General features: G+C 41.6%; 1 protein-coding gene across 21 annotated transcripts in view; it reads left to right on the top strand.

Annotated features, from left to right (window-relative positions):
* The first annotated feature begins 1346 nt into the window (after positions 1-1346).
* Positions 1347-18320, top strand: part of RIMKLB (ribosomal modification protein rimK like family member B) — an 86951-nt gene continuing 69977 nt past the window's right edge. For 11 of the 21 annotated variants that reach the window (XR_002298950.3, XR_002298947.3, XR_002298944.3 and 8 more), the window contains exons 1-3: positions 2156-2590; positions 3292-3708; positions 14903-15107. Coding sequence is in view for 12 of the 21 variants with exons in the window: in XM_078386680.1 (XP_078242806.1) it covers positions 14933-15107 (175 nt within the window). In the remaining 9 variants the exon portion in view is untranslated. Of the gene's footprint in view, positions 1558-1931; positions 2591-3291; positions 3709-14902; positions 15108-18320 lie in introns of those variants that run through there. The other 10 variants (XR_013542346.1, XM_020777327.3, XM_072991656.2 and 7 more) reach the window with 9 other exon arrangements.

Here is an 18320-nt window from a genome sequence, read left to right as displayed (position 1 = left end):
CAAACAGAATCCCTCCCCAAAGTGCTATTTTCTAATCTAAACCTAAAGGTAAGAGTAGAACTGAAATGTCATTGTGTCCAGCAAGACGCTACAGAAGGTATCCAAAGCTGCTGAGAGTTCAAGGCGAGAGAATCAACATTCACGAGACCGTTGTGCCCTACCATCATCTAACTTCCTATATCAATGTACGTTGCCCCAACTGGCACCTGTGTCTTCTTTTCAGAGGTTTATTATACAGGTAACTGCTTGAGAGTGTAGCTATGATATTGTGCAGGAGAGCAAATCAACAGTCTGTAATATAATTCTAAAATATTTCCGTCTTTCTTCACTGTTCTTTTTATATAGTATGGATGATTTTGAGCACGGTTTCCAATGACACCTTTGCTAATTCAGTGCCCTGATTTTATAATTTCGAAAGGCAAGGAGACATATTTTGGAAACCATGCAGGTCCATGTTCCCTCTAATTTTCACCCATGCTGGGTGGGGCTCTACCCCTTACACATGCAAGTTTGCCTCCCAAGCACATGCAGTCCACCACCACCCCCGGGGGGGTCGGTTTGTTGTGACTGGAACCAAAGAGAATGAAAACTATTGCTGTTGGTGCACGGAGAATGAAGGCTGCACGGAGCGGCAGATTCACATGCAACATCTTAGGTGCATACCTTAGAAGGAACCTTGATGCAGGCAACGTGTTTGTAGACAAAGGTTTAGAAACTGGAAGATAGCTTTATAGTCTGTATTCTGTGGAGTGGGCATGGCAATATTAGTGTACCTGAAAGGTTAAAAGGTGTTTCTCTGATGTGTGTGTTGCCCCAAGTTATACTTTTGTTTCAAAACAGGCCTTCAACATATTTTGGCACAAAGGGACTGTATCCAATTCCACATCTGAGCTGTTTTTGGTTCTGCCCTCCCCAACAACCACATTATAGATCACATGAGCATCTTCTGGGATCCTTCTGGAATCAGGCTGCCCTTTGCTAGATAATGTTTGGCATTCTTTTTCCTGCTAGCAATGCAGGCAAGGTATCATGCAACAATGTCAGGCCATCTCCTGGCGTTTGGAATCAGGGATATAGAAGCACAATATCTCACATTCATAAACCAGAGGAGTTTTTTTTTAAGAATTGAATTGCTTTTCCTATTTGACTCGTTTTCACTGTACAGTGTAACACTCTTTTATGTACTAGGATGCGAATCTAGGATATGAAATCTTATCAGAAAGAGGAAAAGAGACTTCCTCGAATCCCACCACACCCGTTCGTCCACAGGTTGAGGTCAGCAAGCTTTATAGGTCACGTCGGAAGAGGGGCGGCGGTTAAGAAATCACGGGACTGCTTGCTGCTTTGACAAGCCGTCTTCCCTTTCCCACTCGTATTGATGAGGTAGGAACCGTCACACCCTTGTCTGGTGATGCGTGAGAGTCATACAAAGGCCTACCAAAACGGACTGCTAATGGCAACACAGGTATTTATGGGGGTGAGGGGGTTTCATTGCCCCCCCCCTTTTTTGGCGAAGAGGAATGTCTTCGGCGCAAACAATTCCATTCTTCTAAAAGGGTGAGTGAAGAAGACAGGGCAGCCAGGAGGCGAGGGAAAACAACAACTTCATAGTTGCTTGGCTCGCGGACTACTGCGCTTCCCCTTCTTCCTCACAGACGCCCCCTCCCCCTTTAGCGATTGGAACCGCCTCTGAGGCAGCAGCAGCAGCAGCAGCAGCGCAGTCGGGGGAGGGGAGAGGTTCGCGCGCATTTCCCCCTCCCCGTGCCGGATTGGTTGAGGGAAGGGCGGGGGCTCTCAGAGAACGGTCGCGCGCCATACTGGGGCGTCCGCTGGGGCCCTCGTCTCGCTTGCCTCCGGCAGCCGCGCCGCGCCCCCCCCCCCTCTTTCCGCCAAGCGCGTGCGCGCGCCTGCCTGCCGCCGTATCTTCTTTAGCCCTCGCGCCCTTCCATTCCAGCAGACGCGGGCGGGAGCTGTGGCGGTTTACGCGGTGTGGCGCGCGTGGTGTCAGGGTCCTCGGGAGCCCGTGGCAAGGGAGGCGCCGGGGGCTTAGCCTCGCGCCGCGTGTGAGGGGAGGGGGGGTCTCCTCCCTGCCCTCCATTAAGGAGAAGGCATTCCTTCCTCGCCCCTTGGGGGCTCCTTTGGGCATCCGAGGGCGGCAAGTCGCCCTTCCCTCCCTCCCTCCTCCCCCCCGAAGGCTTTTGCTTGAGGTCTTGTGGGGGGGCTTCCAAAGCGCGCGAGGAGGGCGGGGCTCGCCCGTTTTAATTATTAATTTTTAATATCTGCTTTGCCATTCCCACCCCTCCCTTTCCCCCCCACGGTGCGTAGTGATAACTGGGGACTAATTGGGCAGGGTCGAGGGAGGGGTCATTAAATCCTTGCAGACTTCTTGCAGGGATTGAAGAGGAGTCGTCCGAGGGCTTTTTGATGTCGTTCGCCCTTTTTGTTTCGCTGCCATACCTCCCGTCGGTTGAGGTCCCCCCCCCACATCGACTTGTTTCATCATTAGCCCTTTTTTCTAGTATTCGAGGGAGGGGTTGAAGGCCTCCTCCGCAGACCGGTTCACGAAGAGGAGACGGAAAGAGCCGACCAGGTTAGTGACTTCCCTGAGAGGAGGACGTGATGCTCTTGCCTCGTGTCTTCCTCCTCCTCTGTAACCAAAACAGGGGAATGAATGCGCATATTTTATTTCAGAATTCTTTGTCTGAGTACAGATGGTGGCGCGTTAGTGGTGGCGTAGGAAACCTACCCTGTGTGGGAAATATTTCTAGCTAATTCTGCATGCCTGAGCTTAAAACAAAGCCGTTTCTGCCACTTCTTTGCAGTTTTTTTTAAAAAATATATCCTCTCTCTCTGCTTTTAAAATGGTATACTCTTCTGTCACATAGAAAAATACCGCAGCCCTGCGGAATACTGTGTCCACATAGGTTTTGTTGTAAGTAAACCCGTGCTGAAAGCAAACCGTGTATCTGAAACAATTGGCCTTGCAATTTTGTACCTTGTAGGCTCTTTCCCTTCCTTGGGATTCTGTGTGTAGTTCGACTCAAGTTATTGGGCTAGAAATATACATTTTAATTAAAACAGACCGATTTCCCACCTCCACCCCGTTACTTTAAGCTGTGTAAGATTTGTACTTAGTCTACTTTCTTCTCCCATTCAAGTACTGTATATTGCTTTCAGTAATTTGAAAAAAATAAACGTTCCATTGTTTACTACAATCCTTCACTGTCTGATTTTACCAGACGGGTTGTGAGCGTAGCAAATTAAACTGGAGCTTCTCTTTTTCTTTTCTAGGTATTGGTGATGCCAAGTGCAGCCTTTTTTGAGGCCCACTTCTGAGGGAGCAGAAACACATGGGGGATTTTCTGTACTCAGTCCTCAGAATTTAAAATTCTTCATTTTCCCCCTGATCTTCCTTTTTTAAAGGAAGAAGAAATACTAATCCTTCTTTCACTCAAAAATATTTTAGACTTCAGAGCTGCAGTTAAACTTTGGGGTAACCAGAAAAATACAGTTCACATGACACCTTTCTTTTTTTGGAGGCTCTGTGATCTAACCACTCTTGAAGAGGCAGAAGTCATTGAGAGGACTTAATTACTGGGGGCAGCAGGGCTTGGAAAAAGAAAAGGCCCCAGAAATACCTCTTTTCCTTGAGGAGTGTTGAAGCAACAGTCTTTGAGTATTGCTGATTTTCCTACTGCCTAGTGTCTGGTAAGTTATACTACCCTTATTTGCTTACTCATTCATTCCATTCCCCCCCCAGTGATTTTTTGTGAGGATTTAGCAGGGATGGCTCTATGAGAGAAGTGTCATTGTACATCCTGTAATGAGATGCTTTTTCTTGCTTAGGGGTTGTGCTAATATGTCTTCTGAAGAACATAGTTTGTTGGGAGGTTTTAATAAAGGACATACAAAAGAGAGGATGTTAGGTGAAGATGTGCGAAGTGTCTGCAATTGGCCAAACAAAGGTAGCTGAAATATTTTGTGGTATCCTTGACAAATATTGAGAAGAGGAAGCAAGATGGTGGGGGAGGTCTGACTGTATTGATGCTTTGGAAAAGGTGAACACCTGACCAATTGCTTTCTGTTGTGAGGGAATAGAAACAGGGTTCTTGCCACCTTGGTTGTGTTAATACTAGCTTGATTTACAATTAGTTTGAATATTTAAGAACCCCATGTAGTTTTTTTTCTTACAGAGCATGCAGCAGTTTTTTTTTAAACACATAATTTATGGATTGGACCAGACTATGGCATTGGAGGTGTGGTTTTGATACTGTGTATGCTGGTTTAGCTTGGAAGACAAGTCATTGTTTGCATGAAATTGCTGTGTAGCAGAAATTGGTAGAGGGAGCAGGACTTCATGACCCTCATTGTCCAGCCAGCCCCATGCATGTAGTACCAAGCTGTGATTTGGTGCTATCTTTGAATGGTTTTAATTAGGTAAATTCAGTGGTGGGATTCAAATAAATTAACAACCGGTTCTATGTCCTAATGATTGATCGATAAATAAATAAGTAAGTAAGTAAGTAAGTAAGTAAGTAAGTAAGTAAGTAAGTAAGTAAGTAAATAAATAAATAAATAAATAAATAAATAAATAAATAAATAAATAAATGCCCAGGACAGTGGGATCTGATGAGGGTTTCTTCCATAGTGGTCTCCCTACTGCCTATTATCACAACTACCTCTCACATGATTAAGACATCTGGATAACTGTACTGTATCTCTTTGGGCATACCACTGCTGTTACCCTCACCATGGGCTTGTGCCAAAAACGCACACACAAACACACACACCTCACAGTGAGTGCTTATGACCAAGTTTGACAGAGAACTGACACATCTTTCCTTTACCTCCAATTTCGCCCTATAGCTCACCAGTAAAAATTACTTCCCTCCCCTTTCCTGCTCCTGAAATGACTGATAGCTCAGTTTGTTGTTAACTGGAGGCCAGCTTTGCACACCTGCAGAAGTTGCTGCTGACAAATCCATTAAAGCTGTTAATCAAATTTCTGTTCCAAAGAACTCGACCTCTCCATTTCTCCCCATATCAAAAATCAAGGAACTGTCATACCGTAGTGACGAACCCTGTCACATCTGCTCTGTGGATCTCTGTACTTCTACTGCAACACACAAAGGAATTTGACCAGAAATTTAAAACTTCAGAAGATTCCTGGTGAAAAGAATGTGAACAACTGCTCTTCCAGGTGTAGGGATTTACTTTTATTTTATTTATTTATTTATTTATTTATTCAATTTCTACCCCGCCCCTCTAGACAACGTCTACTCGGGGCGGCTTACAAACATTACCTTACAAAATATCTACAGGGCCCTTTGGCATTACTGAGCATGCGCGCGCGCACACACACACACACAAAATAACTCTTTTTGAAAACCAGAATTAGAATTCTAGCCGCTTTGGGAAGAAGAAGGAGGTGGACTTTGCAACTTACAGACTTTGCGGCAAAAATTGAGACCAGGGGCAACAGACGTTGCTCACCCCTGCTGTACATAGATATTATATTTAAATTATTCAAGAGAATTATGCTTCTCATAAGTTTCCTTAAACTGCTGTTGTGCTACACAAAACTTTAATTTGCTAAAACCCAGTCTGTGTCTAAAATATAGAAAATTAGACACATTTTTCTCCCCATATCTGCACACATGGGAAAATAGTAAAAGCGCACAAGAACCTAAGAGGAGCCCTGCTGGATTAGGCCAAGGGCCCATCTCAGTCCAGCATCCTGGATCTCTCAGTGGCCCCATCAGATGCCTCTGGGAGCAAAGAGACAACTAGACGCCTGTCTCCTGATCCCCCTTCCCTGCATCTGGAATTTGAAGGGACCTTCCTTTTAAGCCTGGAGACCTCAGCAACCACTGCCTCAGGGTCAAGCCTGTAGTTATGCAGAGTGTGACAACTACCTCATGTCATGAAATGGCAGGAAATTATTAGTAACTTAGGGTTACTTGTTGTATTTTTACTGACAGAATTGGGGAGAGGTGCTTGCAGGATTTTCTGCTTCACACTACTTCACGAATTGTCTTTGGGTGGCCCTGAATGATTTCACATACCTTCATCAGTACATTATTATCTACTACAGCACTATCTAGTTATGGAAATATACAGATTGAACAAGGAACAAGACAGGGATGTAAAAGCATGTTGACTCAGCAGTAGGCTGCCAGACACTTCCTCCCCCCGCCCCCCACCCCCCAATTCACCAACAATGTGGTTGTCGAAGTTCCTCTGGCTTTTGTTCTCTTAACTGCAGTTTAACATTATCAATGACTTGTTTCCATAAATGTTTACTGGAAGCTACCTCTAGACTGCTCCTATTTCATGCCCCAAAGCTACCACATTTGTAACGAAATTGTAGGCTGGTAGTATTAATGATGACAGTGAAGTAGAATTCTCTCCAGAGAAATTTTTCAAGAGAAATCAAATTTTTCACAGAGACAAAATAGGACATGCTTATATGCTTGCAAATAATAACATCCTGCCTTTCACAACAACCCTTAACATTAAGTAATGCAATTCAGAGAGGGACAGACTGGGACTCCAGAGTCCTGCATTCGAATTCCCATTCAGGCGTGGAAACTCACTGAGGGCGTGGAACTGGTAAAACGTAAAGCCACTCCTTAGATATCTCAAATATCTTTAAATATCTCACTTGCCTTGAAAGGCCCATTAGGGTCATCTTGAATGGCACATAACACACATGTAAAGCAAAGATGAACTTGAGAATAACTCTCAAATTCTCTGACCCCTTCTGAAGAAAAAGTTCTTACCACAAAGCAACAGTAACAAAGCTTTTTCTGTAGCACAAGCAAGAGAGGGCTGCCACCCTGGGATTTGGAACTGGTCTCTGAACAACGTCACAATCATTTAATCCCTCCCCATTCCAGGTTCTGCAGAAAAGCTGGAGGCAACAGGAAAAGAGGAAAACCAAATGTGAGATGGATTGACACCATCAGAGAACCCACAGGGTTGAGTTTGCAGCAGCTGTGCAGGGCTGTTGAGGACAGCACAAAGGGGCAATGTTGATAGCATGTAACAACAACAGAAGCTTAAAACAGCTTGCTGACACAAAGAGGACTGTCCCAATTAACAAAATTACGATCATCTTTGCAGACACCCTTGGCCTGATCAGATCGTATGGCAGATACTCTGGACTGCCAAAAAAGATGAGTAAGTGGGTTCTCGATCCAATTAAGCCTAAATTATCTCCAGAGGCAAAAAGAAAAAAACACACAAACAAACAAACAAACCTGAGGCTGTCCTACTTCGGGCACATCATGAGAAGGCAGGCATAGATTGAAAAAGACCATAATATTTGGAAAGGTGGAAGGCAGCAGGAAAAGAGAAAGGCTAAATGCAAGATAGACCTACTCCCTAAGGAAACCACAAGCTTGAGTTTGCAACAGATGGGCAGGGCTGTTGAGGCCAGGCCATGTTGGAGATTGCTCATTCCTGGGGTCACCCTAAGTAGAAATCACAGGCTTTGTATGGATTCCCTGCATCTAACTGCCAATTCCAAAAAAGTTGAAAGGTTATTCCCTTAATTGGTTGTTGTGAGTTTTTCGGGCTCTTTGGCCATGTTCTGAAGGTTGCTCTTCCCGAAAAACCCACAACAACCATCAGATCCCGGCCATGAAAGCCTTTGCAAATAAATGTCCTTACCAGCTTTTAAATTTTTTAATCATCATCATAATAAAATATAATACCATCCCCTCCTCCTGACCAAGCCTGGTTCCCCATTAGTTTTTCCATAGATCCTAAATACTAGATTTCTGCATACCAATGAAAAAAGTGGCATGTTATGCCCTCCCTCCCTGAAAATCTAAACATAGTGGCCTATATCATAAATGTTCATTTTCCCTTGAAAGGACATCACTGGAGGGAGGCAAATTAACTTCATGTTAAAAAGCATTAACTCATGGTGGCAAAATTTGGTTATGTTTCTTGGGGCACCTGATGAACACAATTAAACTTAAGCATGTGTTAATCACAAATACAGGAATAGTCTGGCATATTAGGACTCTGGAGACCAGGGTTCAAATCCTCACTCAGCCATGGAAATTCACTAGGAGTGGAAATTGTAAAATCACTCTTTAAAAACATATACTTTCTTTGAAAACCTAGTTGCTGTAAGTTAATTTTGCATAACTAATTAATCACCAACAGGCTTCTGAGCGTTTTTCTCCAAAGTTCAGGTATTTATTTATTTCAAAAAATAGAAGTATCAGATTTTCTAAACTCAAACACAATAACAATTACATAAATGCTAAAAGGTCCTAAAGGGAATCCTGTTGAAATAATTTTCAAAATATATTTTACATGATAAAATACCATTTCATTTTCCTCCTTCCATTTCTCAAGACTGCATGGCAAACAGCTAAGGCAGGGAAATATTTAATGAAAAGCGGCTTTATGCTCAGACATAGAAATGTATTATACTTACCTACTTACTTGAATAATCTTAAAAATGAAAGCTTGTGAAAGCAAGTTTGAACAGTCCTCTGAAGATGCTGGTCACAGAGACAAATGCAGCATGCATGCTTGAATTAACATGCTCTGTGTGCCCTTTCCTCCTCTTCCTCTCAGTCCCTCCGGCCCCCACCCCCACCCCCACCCCCACCCCCAGCCTGAAGGTCTGGATCTGGATAGTTCAGATTTCCCTTTGATATGTTGATCTGCTCTGCTTTAACCCTGGCCTGGTGGTAAATCTTACTAGTGTTAAAAAGCTGATAGCTGTCTTCCTGTTTTTGAGTGAGGATCAATGTGTGCCATTTGTCTCCACAAATTGTCAGAGCAACAGCCTTAGTTACGTTTAACTTGGGAAAAAAAAACATAGCCCCCCTCCCCCCCCTCCTCGCTGGTCACCTGGCCCTCCTTCATTCATCAGTTTAGGAAACGGTTCGGCGAACTATTATTAGATTTAGGAAACGGATCGTGGGAACCGGTGCGAACCTGCTGAATCCCACCTCTGGGTAAATTGTAATACAGTAGGGCCCCCATATCCATGGGATTGGTATCTGCAGTTTCACATCCTCAGTCTGAAAATATTAAAAGGAAAAAACAACCCAGAAATATGTGTTTCCATGATGTAGGTTCCAGAGCTGACCACTAGCTGGACAGAGTGACCATGTTATATATAGCAGGGGTCCCCAGCCCCCAGTCCGTGGCCTTGCCAGGACCAGGCCACGGAGACAAATCTGCCCCCCCATGTGCAGACACACACACGGCCCCTACCATACATGCACAGCCCCTCTCTTGCACACACCTACCCACTAAACCGTTCCTTGGAGGCAAAAAGGTTGGGGACCACTGATGTATAGGGTTCGCTATTATCCACAGTTCAACAGCTGTGGTGGGGACTTGGAACCAATCCTGCACAGATATGGGGGCCCTACAATACAGGATTGTGTAAACAGGAATATATCAGTGATTATATCACCTATGAAATGTAGAATGTTTGAAGTGATATTATGGATAAATAATTTTTAGGTTTCTATCTTGGCCATAATTTTAGTTTAATATGATGTAGGTAACAGTAATAGTGCCATAATGTGACAGCTGCTTTTTAGGCCTTCTTTGTTTGCTTCTGTATGTTGGTTGTTAGATTGAATCAGATACTTCTATCCTTTTTCATACATGAAAGGTTACACCTGACTATTTAATCACATTGTTTTTCCTCAGTTGATAACTGAGATAATGATACTATACACACCTGGCTATAAGAGTTTTATATTTAGAGTCTGTATGCTTCAGAATGATTGAGCTGCAGTTTGGGGCATAGTTGAGGAGATGCACTGAGGTTGACAGGAAATTTGTTTCTCCGTTCTTTGGTGTTTCTGAATGCAACCTTCTATGGCAATAGTTACAGTTCTGTGAGAGAGTCTGTACTTACTTGCACAGATTGGCTTCATCTTCAATCTTTAGCATCTCAAGTTAAATAGATCATGTAGAACAATGGTTCCCAACCTTGGGTAATCCACTGTTCTTGGACGGCAACTCCCAGAAAACCCAGCTAGCACAGTTGGTGGGTAAGGCTTCTGGTACTTGCTGTCCAAGAACACTTGGGTTCCACCTGGGAAGCACTGATGTAGAAGGTGATAGGAATGTCCTCTGCTTAAAAATTTGAAGTACTACTGCTAATAGGAATATATTTGTTGGGGATGATATATAGATAGACAAATAGCATGATGTAGTAAAAAGCAACTTCCTTGTGTTCCTTTATTCTGTATAAGTGGAAGGTTATACATGCCTTCTAGTGATAAATCACCCTTTCTGAAGTTTAAAAAAAGTGCTACAGCATTAAGAAATAAAATAGTGTAATTTTGATAACATTAGATAAAGCAAAGTGTGCTGCTTATATACCACCCCATAGCGCTTCAAGCACTCTCTGGGCAGTTTACAAGTTAATTATGCAGTCTACACATTGCCTGAAAGGCAAGGTGACTTGCCTTTTTTGTCATTCTTCAGCAGATAATTTATGCCATTTGTTTGCTTTTCTTTTTCTCTCAAGGAAATGGAAGATATCCTTGCAGAAGTATTAACATTTCCCCCCACTCTTTTGTGGACTGATTTGAATAGGTACTTGTATATTTTAAAGTGTGGCTCACTGTTAGGCAAATAAATTACCATATTTGTCTTATTTTTTTGTTTTTCTTGCTATTTCTTTAGATACTGAAAGAACAGCTGGAAATCCTGTTATCAATTTCTTACCAAGTAGTGTAGGATTTTTGAGTTGCTTGTTAACATAATTATGAAAAAGATCTAAAATTTTATTCTTAATTGTTGTCTGGAATTAAAAAGAGAATAGTTTGTGTTTTAAAAATTGATTAGACTGACTGATACTTTAAAGCAAAAAATGTAAAATCCTTGTAAAAATATTGATCACAACATTCACTCTAATTTTCAACCCTGCTGGGAATGGGCCTGCTCTTCATGTGTGTGACTTTGCCCCTGCATGCAGTCTCCCTCATGTGGGTTTCTGTTGCAACTGGAACCAAAGGGGCTGGAAACACTCATTGCTGGTGTGTGGAGGAGGAGGAAGGCTGTTTGGAGGGGGTAGAGTCACACATGTGCACCTCAGAGGGAACCGTGTTTGGTCATGTTGTTTATTGCAAAATCTTACATTTTAGACAAAAACAGCTAGATTGTGTGAAGGTATATGGGAAGAATAATTATTGTTGTTCTTCCCTATTAAAGTGAGATAGGAATATTGCTTAATGAGACATAGAGGTTGGGATCTCCAAAGTTTACTAATTTTTAAAAAAGTAGACCAGTTATTTAAAACAGGGTTAAAAATATAAGAAGTTAATGGGCAGTTCAAACTTAAGAGAGTCCATTTGTATAACTTTCTGAGGCCTAGACTGCAAGAAATGTTTGTAAAACTGGCTTGATCAGCGCAGAAAAATTAAATTCAGGATGAATTCATTCTTGGTCTGTGTTAGTAATCAGTTATTTGTGGCATGAACCTTCGATAGGTAGTTGCATTTTTTCATTTGTATTTTCACATTCAGTTTCCTCTGTATAGATCTGCTCTCTCAAATCATAATTTGTATTATGCATGCAGGATCACACCTTCATATGCTTTTAATCCAGAATAACTAATAACTGTTTACACAATCTGAATTCTTGCTTTGCATATATATTGTGCTGAAAAATTGCACAATTTTTAAGGCACTCTGGGCACCTATATGCTTCTATCAGCTATGTCAATGTAGTGAGTAGAGTGGATGCAAAATGATTTCTCTGAAGTAATATGAAGTGTTGTATATAAATGTAAGGCTTCTTTCTAACCTTATGCTTAAAATTGCCTTGAATGTGAGCAATGTAGAATAGTTCAGGTTTGAAAACAGTAGTGATGTAGCATGTCATCATAGCTACAGTTACAGGATATCTAAGAGTTTGAAAATGTTGGTGTTGGAACATGGAAGCAAGGTATGGCTCTGGTGGTTATGAATGCACTTCAGCAAAACATCAAGGTTACATTTAGTTCTAGGCATAGTAATTTGGTAAAGGATTTGTTAGTGGCATCATTTCTCCATAGCAGTCTGAAATTCACTGAAGGATTTTTATTTATTTGTTTGTTTGTTTGTTTGTTCAATTTATATTCCACCCATCTGGTATATTCTGCCACTCTGGGCAGCTTACAGAATATCAAAACAATTAAAAAAAACATAAAAACATTAGCATACAACAATAACAAATAGTGCAGGAATAAATAAATAATAAATAGCAAAACAAAAGAAATCAGTACAGTGGACCCTCTACTTACGGAACTAATCCGTATTGGAACGGTGGCTGCAGGTTGAAAAGTCTGTAGGTCGAGTCTCCATTGACCTACAATGCATTGAAAACTGATTAATGCCGTAACCAGCTATTTTTGTTCCATTTTTGTTCCATTTTGGTTTTTTTCTGGTCTGTACGTCAATTCTCCGGCTACAAGTCGAACCTAAATTTCGTGGCCAGAGAAGTCTGTAACTCGAAAAGTCTGTAAGTCGAGCTGTCTGTAAGTCGAGGGTCCACTGTAGTTGACAGGAGGGAAGGCCTGGATGTACATCCATGTTTTCAGCTGGTATTTGAAAGTACCCAGCGTAGGGGCCTCGCGAATCTCCGGAGGAAGGTTGTTCCAAAGGCGAGGAGCTACCGCCGAGAAGGCCCAGCTTTGACTCTTTTCACCCCCAGGCCTCCCTCGGGGTCAGGCTCCTCAGCCTCACCTCCTGACTCATGCGGGTGATCCAAGTAGATTTTGGTGGGAGCAGGCGCTCTCCCCAGTGAGCTGGAAGACACGGCAGAATGAACTTCTTGGAGGTTGTGTAAAACAGTTTATACTTGTGCTGCAGATTAAGATGTTGAAAATCTATAATCTATATTACTATCACAGTGATTTTTACATCCGTTTTATAAAATAATTATTTTCCTCATTAGCTGCACGTGATTCACACTTTTACTATCTTCAGTTGTCCAGTAGTGTAACTTTATATTTATTTACTACCCCATTAGTGCAGTGCAGTATTCTGGGTGGTTTACATTACAACATAACGAACATAGAACAATAAACTATAAACAATTAAAAACATTTAGAAGGATAAAAAACAGGAGGCATCAAAGGCAAATTATCTATGTGACAGCAGGATAAGAGGGGTAAAATCAGTGTGGAAGGCCTCCCTGCAAAGCAATATTTTAAGATGCTTTCTAAATGTTAACATAGAGGGGGCAGGTATAGCTTCACAGGGAGCTGGTTCCACAGAGTCATTTCCGCTGCCAAGAAGGCCTTCCCTCTTGTAAATGGCTACCCAGAAGAGGGTAGGTCAGGTAGATGACATTGGGGAGAGATCGTTCGACAAGTAGTGCGGTCCCAAATTGTGGAAGGTTTTATATGTGAAATGTTTTATAAGCATCAAAACCTTGAACCTGATCCAGCACACAGTCGGTAACCAATGGAGACCAGTTAGAAATGATCAAATTTGCTCAGACCACTCACCAGACTGGCTACTGCATTTTGGACACTCTGTAGACTCCAGGTCAGCCTCAAGGGCAGCTCCATGTAGAGAACATTACAATAGTTGATCTGGGAGATGACCAGTGTATACATCAGCGCCCTTCATCTAAGTAAGGGCAGAGTTGGGCTATAAGCTTCATCTGTTTAAAGGCCGATCTGGACATGGCTGGAATCTGGGAAACAGTTGTGCTAGATGTACAATCTACCTCCTTTTGTTTCCCCAAAGAATGAAGCAGAATAGAGACACTACTTTAAAAGAGTCAGGTGTATAGTCCACTATTCTGAGAGACAGCAAATGCAGTAAAGCTCTGCCAAAACAGAACCAGAATAACTGAAATCAGGTGGAGTCACATAAACCCATTGTCAAATAATCAGATACAGTATGTCCATAGTCAATAATATGTATGTAGAAAACATTTGCAAGTATACGATAAATGATCTAAAAAAGTTCCACTTTGTGGAGATGCTGATGCAAAAGGTAAATGACATTGTGGCAGAATACATGGGAGTGCTTTGTATATAAGCAAACAAAGAAGGGTGGAAATTCTGTTGCTGCCTTGTACTTCTCTGAAGTACAGGAAAGATACACATGTGTTCTTGTGTGTGTGTGTGTGTGTGTGTGAGTGAGAGAGAGAGAGAGAGAGAGAGAGAGAATATGCTTCTCTGTATGAACAAGTGCTCTCCTCTGTACACACGTGCAGCACTTTGTTCCACATGTTTCACATATATGAGCTGTTGCCTTTTTTACTAAGATGTGTGCTCTACTGTTCCCCAGTCTACGAATCAGGTATATTGCATAGTTGCCCTCAGCTCATTTTAGATTGATTAAAATGTAAATCTAGTGTTAGGAATATGCAGTGGATTTTCGTAAAGCTAGTGACAGGAGACTCCCAAATATACTTGACCATTGGATATTATTTAAGCACACTAATGGAGGAGTTACTGTGTAATCCTTCGGCATAAAATATAAATGCTTAAGTTTTTAAAACTCAATCATTTTACACTAAAAATTCATAATATTTGGGCAGATTATCCTCTTTTTCAAGACCCCTCCCCCTTATCAGATTTCGTATCATTGTGACTAATTGTATGGATTTATTATTCAAAATTATTAGACTTTGCAATGTTAGAATGCTAGCATAGCAAAGATACCCTAAGCTATGGTATCACTGTCATAGCTCGGTAATAAAAGATAGTTCCAGGCTTCAGGTTTTGTTTGTTTCTTTGGTCATATGGCGAGAAAATGGAAGTCAGGATTGGTTTGTTATGTAGTGGGCTTGGTTCTTCTCAGTGTGTCCTGCTAAATTTTGTGGAGGGAAGTAAATGAGCACAGTTTCGTTTATTTCATACATCTTCATGCTAAATTTCTTTAATTTTCTGAACTTTTTTTTTAAGGAGACGTAAAGTCTGTGGGATTAGTTCAAGATGTGTAGCTCCATTGCTCCCAAGCTATGGTTTTTAACGGATCGTCGCATCAGGGAAGATTACCCTCAACAAGAAATCTTGAGAGCGCTCAAAGCCAAGTGTTGCGAAGAGGACCTGGATTTTCGGGCCTTGGTTATGGATGAAGTGGTTCTGACTATAGAGCAAGGAAATCTGGGTAAGAATTAAAGAGGAGATGGAATATGTGACATTTAGGGTGTGGGGGAATTAATGTGATCCTTGGAGAAAGTTACTCAGTCTTGCATTCATAAAATCACATCATGACTTTTTCAGAAGATTGTAGCTGCTGCATGCAGAATGTAAAGGAACAGAGTCTGCTTAAGAAGTAAAGCAGGGGCTGGTCATACTATCCCCAATTGGTGGATCCAAGCACAATGTCATAATATCGTCACATGCTTCTGACATTGACAGTTTATGCCATGTTGTAACATAGGTGACAAACTGAGAGTACTGCAACAGGAACTAAAGGGAGTAGGTAGAGTTGCTTTTGTGAACTGGATGAAAAAAGTGTTTTTATGTTGTCGATGTAGTTGTTCACCGAAGGGACGATTGCATGAAAGAAGGAATTCCCATTTATTTAGATTCTTAACAGTTAATTGAGTCCCCCTCCCCCCGAGGTTAAACATGTTGCCTATGTTAGCCAAGACGAAAACCAATATTGCTGTAGTTCAGGAGTTGCTGACTAGATAGCAATAAGTCAGCTACCTGGCTATAGAACCTGATGTTGGAAGTTTGATTCTCCACTGTGCCTCCTGGAAGAAGAGCCAGCCTGCATTGACCTGGGCAAGCTATACATTTTCAGAGTGTCACCAAAAGAAGAAATGGTAAACAGCTTCTGAGTACTTTATACCTAGAATACCTGAGAAGGGTTACTATAAGTTGGAATCAACTTGACAGTGCACAATTAGTATTAGTAGTAGTTCAGAGGTGGGGAATAATTTTTAGTCCAAAGGTTGCATGCCAGTTTGGCAATTCATTCAGTAGTGTTTTCAAATACCAAATTTCTGCATATCTTATCAAGCATAAGCATGAGTAGTACAATTTGGGGTTGCTGAAAACATTCTCTTTTAGGATTAATTAAATACTTGGGGGGAGGACATGCCATCTGCGCCTACCTGTTCCTGTTTTGTCTACATGGAAAATGGCAAGCCTGAAACAGAGAGCCTCTTGTATGCATACTGGTTCATCCTGCAGTTCTGAACCCTAATTGCCTGAGTTCTGACTTGTGTGAAGACTCTCAGTACATATAGGATACTCTCCATTCTAGATGTGCCACATTTCATGTTATATCAATTAATATAAGTGAGGAAGTCTAAAACAGCCATTCTCAATATGAGCCAATTAAAAACAGACTGAACACTATTCACATAAGTCAGCGAAGTGTTCAATACCTCCATCTCATTCAGATTAAAGCCCTGATATTTTTGTCTTCTGGTTCACATAGATAGGCTACCTGGATACAACAGCTCTGCCTCAGACATGGTTTTGTGTGTTGAAAACTAAGATAGGAAGGTCAGGGCACTTCCTTTGTCATATGTGGATTAGACACATTTACAGCACAGCTGAATAGGGCTTGAGTCTCTGTACTCATGTAGCTTAGGCACTAGCATAGAATAGCCACAGCCTCACCTGGACCTCCTGTTTCTTACACTAATGGGAATGGATAATTTCAAAATAGGATTGGGCTGTTGTTACAGTATGCTAGATAATACATGCATAGCTAATTGAGTCTCTTAAAGTAGCTTAGTGTATATAATGCCACATCAGTAGGTAGTGTTTTTTTTTTAAACATGGTAGGATGATTGTAGATAGCTTTTGATGTGCTCATAAATAGAAAGTGTCCAGCTGTGCCAGCCTGGATCCAAACAACTGTACTTTGGTTACTGTTAAAGTTGCGTAGTAAATTATTTTTTCCTGAGGGATATGCAAGACAGTCACTGATGAAGATTGTGCTTATAGAAAGCTTGCTTCGGCCATGGTCACAGCAATGAATTATTTTCCAGTTCTCCCCCTTTGATTTTGCAATTTAAATTTGCTGTCACATGATGCTTGGCCATTAGCGAATCATTTACCTGGCAGGCATGCTAAGTGCGGGTCATTTCTTGCTCAACCGGAGGCTTCTCCTTTTTTTGTTGCGGATCTTTTTTAAAAAAAAAAAGCTGTGTTGCTGCTTGTGTGAACAACCTTATCACAACTGTTTTGAACTATAACCATTCCTGTCCTTTGAAAATGTTTTTATTTTCTTCTGTGTTTGTGTTGATGCATTGAGCAACTTCTGTCAAACGGGCTCAACAAGAAGCTCTAGACACTTATTGAATTGAAAGGAAATGGCTCAGTAACACAAAAATGCATTGGGACGCACATCCTGGAATACATTCCACGTGACCTCAAAGCACAACAGGGATGTGATTAAAAGTTGCGTAACCACAGGGGGACATTTCGTTGGTGTGACCACAACCTTAGACAAGGAAAGACAATACAGGTGATAAAAGAAAGGAGTCTTATGTGGAGAGTTGTTAGATTAGAAAATGGATACTCGGTTAATGAATTTGGAGTACTGGAAATGAAAGTAAGGAGAGACAGTTGGAAGTTGATCTTGTATAATCCTCCACTCCATATTGTTTCTGACACAACCTGATTTGTTTCATTCTCTTGATTCTTAATCTGAAATGTTTGATAAGGCTAAAGCCTAGGTTTAAAGGTTGTTGTGGGTTTTTGGGCTCTTTGGCCGTGTTCTGAAGGTTGTTCTTCCTAACGTTTTGCCAGTCTCTGTGGCCGGCATCTTCAGAGGAGTGCTGTCCTCTGAAGATGCCGACCACAGAGACTGTTAGGAAGAACAACCTTCAGAACACGGCCAAAGAACCTGAAAAACGCACAACAACCATTAGATCCCAGCTGTGAAAGCCTTCGCGAATACCTAGGTTTAAAGATTTTGTGGGTGGGGGATCCACAATAATTTGCTTGATTCACTAGCCACTTTTTTTTTCGTCCTCATTTATTTCTTGTTCCCAAGAGTGGTCGAGGGAAAGTGTTTCTTTTCATTTCTGCTGCAGTATAAAAAAAATGATCTGAATGCATTAGGCATCATTCTTTTTTCTCCAAACTAGTAGAGGTAAAGAGGAAGCCGTCCCTTCCTTCCAACTGCTCTAAGCACATACAGATGGAAGAGAGCTGATTTTTTTTCTCATATGACTTGAAGTTCTAATAAAGAAAAGTCATGGAGAGATGGTGTCTTTTTACATATTTCCCAAGTCAGAAGGAATGCTCTTTGTGATACACAGTACTGTTTATTGCTTCATACTTGTTCCAAATGTAATACAACTAAGACAAGAACAGGAGAGAGAAGTCCAGCTGTCTGCCATGTCCAAAA

The sequence above is a fragment of the Pogona vitticeps genome, chromosome 2, assembly GCF_051106095.1.
Source record: "Pogona vitticeps strain Pit_001003342236 chromosome 2, PviZW2.1, whole genome shotgun sequence".
Classification (NCBI taxonomy): Eukaryota; Metazoa; Chordata; class Lepidosauria; order Squamata; family Agamidae; genus Pogona; species Pogona vitticeps.
The sequence above is the reverse complement of the archived record's forward strand: the minus strand, read 5'-3'. Positions and strand labels throughout refer to the sequence as shown.